The sequence below is a fragment of the Amblyraja radiata genome, chromosome 30 (genome assembly GCF_010909765.2).
Source record: "Amblyraja radiata isolate CabotCenter1 chromosome 30, sAmbRad1.1.pri, whole genome shotgun sequence".
In the NCBI taxonomy this organism is placed as follows: domain Eukaryota; kingdom Metazoa; phylum Chordata; class Chondrichthyes; order Rajiformes; family Rajidae; genus Amblyraja; species Amblyraja radiata.
The window spans coordinates 24249785-24252030 of NC_045985.1; the positions used below are offsets into that span (position 1 = coordinate 24249785).

General features: G+C 56.0%; 1 protein-coding gene across 1 annotated transcript; it reads left to right on the forward strand.

Moving 5' to 3' along the window:
- Positions 1–671: 671 nt before the first annotated feature.
- On the forward strand, positions 672–1042 carry LOC116990199 (ATP synthase subunit e, mitochondrial-like). Its single transcript, XM_033047747.1, has one exon. It carries the CDS (start codon positions 682–684, stop codon positions 895–897), a length of 216 nt encoding a protein of 71 aa, XP_032903638.1. The 5' UTR covers positions 672–681; the 3' UTR covers positions 898–1042.
- The last annotated feature ends 1204 nt before the right edge of the window (positions 1043–2246 follow it).

Sequence of the window (2246 nt, forward strand, 5' to 3'; positions counted from 1 at the left end):
GTGAGTGAGTGAGGGGGCAGATGGAGGCGCCACGTTAGTTACCGGCGGCGACGCTTCTTCACACTCAATGACGTCAGTGAGCGGCCGCGCGGGAGCGGTGACCGTTGGCCACTTGCAGCTCGCGGCGCGGCCGTTGCAGCCCCGCCCATCACGTGACGTATGTGGGTGGGAGGATGTGGCCGTTGCTGGTCCCCCGCCCATCACGTGACTGGGGTTGGTTGGTCGGAGCGACCTCCCTTGCTGTCCCCCCCCCCGTCACGTGGCGAGCGGAATGAGGGCGTGGGGCCGTTGAAGCCCCGTCACGTGATGAGGGTGGGAAGGAGCAAAGTACTAGAGCTGCTCTAGAACCTGTGGGAAGTGAGGGGGCGTCGGACGGTCACGTGCCTAATGCGGCGGCTGCACCGTCACGTGACGACCCCGGGAGCGCCCGTTGCTGCCCCTCCCCCCCCCACAATGCAGCACGATGAGCGGGGTTGGGCCGGTCGGTGAAGCGCCTCCCTCCCTCGCAGCGCCGTTTGATTCAGTCTGAAGAAGCGTCGCCGCCGGGAACGTCCCCGTCCACACTGTCCACAACAAGTATCTTTGGTCCACATCTCTCTCATCACGTGTCGGGGATGGAACCGGCCACTCCCGCCCCCCCCCCCGATGGCGGCACATGATGATGACCGGCCGGCCGCCGCCATGGTTCCCCCGGTGCAGGTGTCGCCCTTCATCAAGATGGCTAGATACTCAGCATTGTTCGTTGGCATTATCTATGGCAAGACACGCTATGATTATTTGAAGCCTGTTGCAGAAGAAGAGAGAAGAATCGAAGCTGAAGAGAAAAAGAAGCGAGAGGAGCTTGAACGAATTGCAAAGCAACTGGCTGAAGCAAATGAAGACACAATATTGAAATGATTGAACCCAACAAAAGAATGGATGAAGAATATCTTGCGTGCACTTCTGGTTGATAGTATGGACGTAAATATAATCAAGACTGCTTTCTGGTGCATTTTCCACCACTTCATAGTGAAAAAATAAAATTTATTTGAACAATAAAAAATAAAATAAAAAAAAGAGAGGGAGAGGGGTCGCTCCCGTCCCCGCAGCTCTTGACCAGCCCGACCGCCTCCCGCTCGGCCCGCTGCGAGGGAAGGAAGGAGGGAGGGAGGCGCTCCAAGCCAAAGATTATAGCTCCTCTTTAATCTTTGCTCCAAGCGAGGCACTTGACCGACCGACCGACCAACCCGCCCTCGATCGTCACGCAGCATTTGGGGGGGAGGGGCATCAACGGCCGCTCCCGGGGCCACGTGACGGGGACAGCGATGGTGCCGCCGCATTCGGTCCGTGACCGTCCGACCCAACCTCGCCACGTGATGGGGCTTCAACCTATGATCTTTGGCTTCAACGGCCCCACCCCCTCCTCCCGCTCGCCACGTGACGGGGGAACAGCCACGGAGGCCGCTCCGACCAACCAACCCACGTCACGTGATGGGCGGGGCTGCAACGGCCGCGCCGCGAGCTGCAAGTGGCCAACGGTCACCGCTCCCGCGCGGCCGCTCACCGACGTCATTGAGTGTGAAGAAGCGTCGCCGCCGGTAACCAACGTGGCGCCTCCATCTGCCCCCTCACTCACTCACTCACTCACACTGTCCACAACTCTACCCTCTCTCAACATGGCCGCTCCTTCACGTCACCAAACACCCGCCTTTATTTCTTACAGAAACATAAAATCTTTCAGGGGATTGGACAGGCGAGATGCAGTAAAATGTTCCATAAAGCCAGTGTTCGGGGAGAGTCCAGAACCAGTGGTCACACAGTTTAAGAATAGGGAGGTTTCACGGCAGTGGGGTCACGACCCATGACCCGTACTGTTGCTACGCTACTCCAAGTGGAGTACACGCGATGAACTGCAGGTAGGCGCTTACCATTGTATCCAGCGTAGCGGGCCCGTTAAAACCCGCTGAAATTGTCAATTTTTGCGCTGTAAATAATTATGGAAATCGGGATAAGCGTGAGAGACATTTATCCTACTTCACAATTCCAAAAGTGAGGAGAAATGACCGTAGATAGAAGCGAGAGCTGAAGGGACAACAACAGCCAGAGTGCTTGGCGAACATTGGCCGTTTGCTCACTGCATTTCATCAACTAAGGCATTATTTGTGTTTTTTCTTGATTCCTTTGGCGTCTAAAAAGTTTCAGAAGTGATAAATCTGGCTGTAAATTTTTTTAATCGCCCATGGTTCTTGTTGGGTTTTTACATACAA

Bases quoted from the DNA above. Each gene is read 5' to 3' on its own strand.
- LOC116990199 (XM_033047747.1), top strand. From the start codon at position 682: ATGGTTCCCCCGGTGCAGGTGTCGCCCTTCATCAAGATGGCTAGATAC.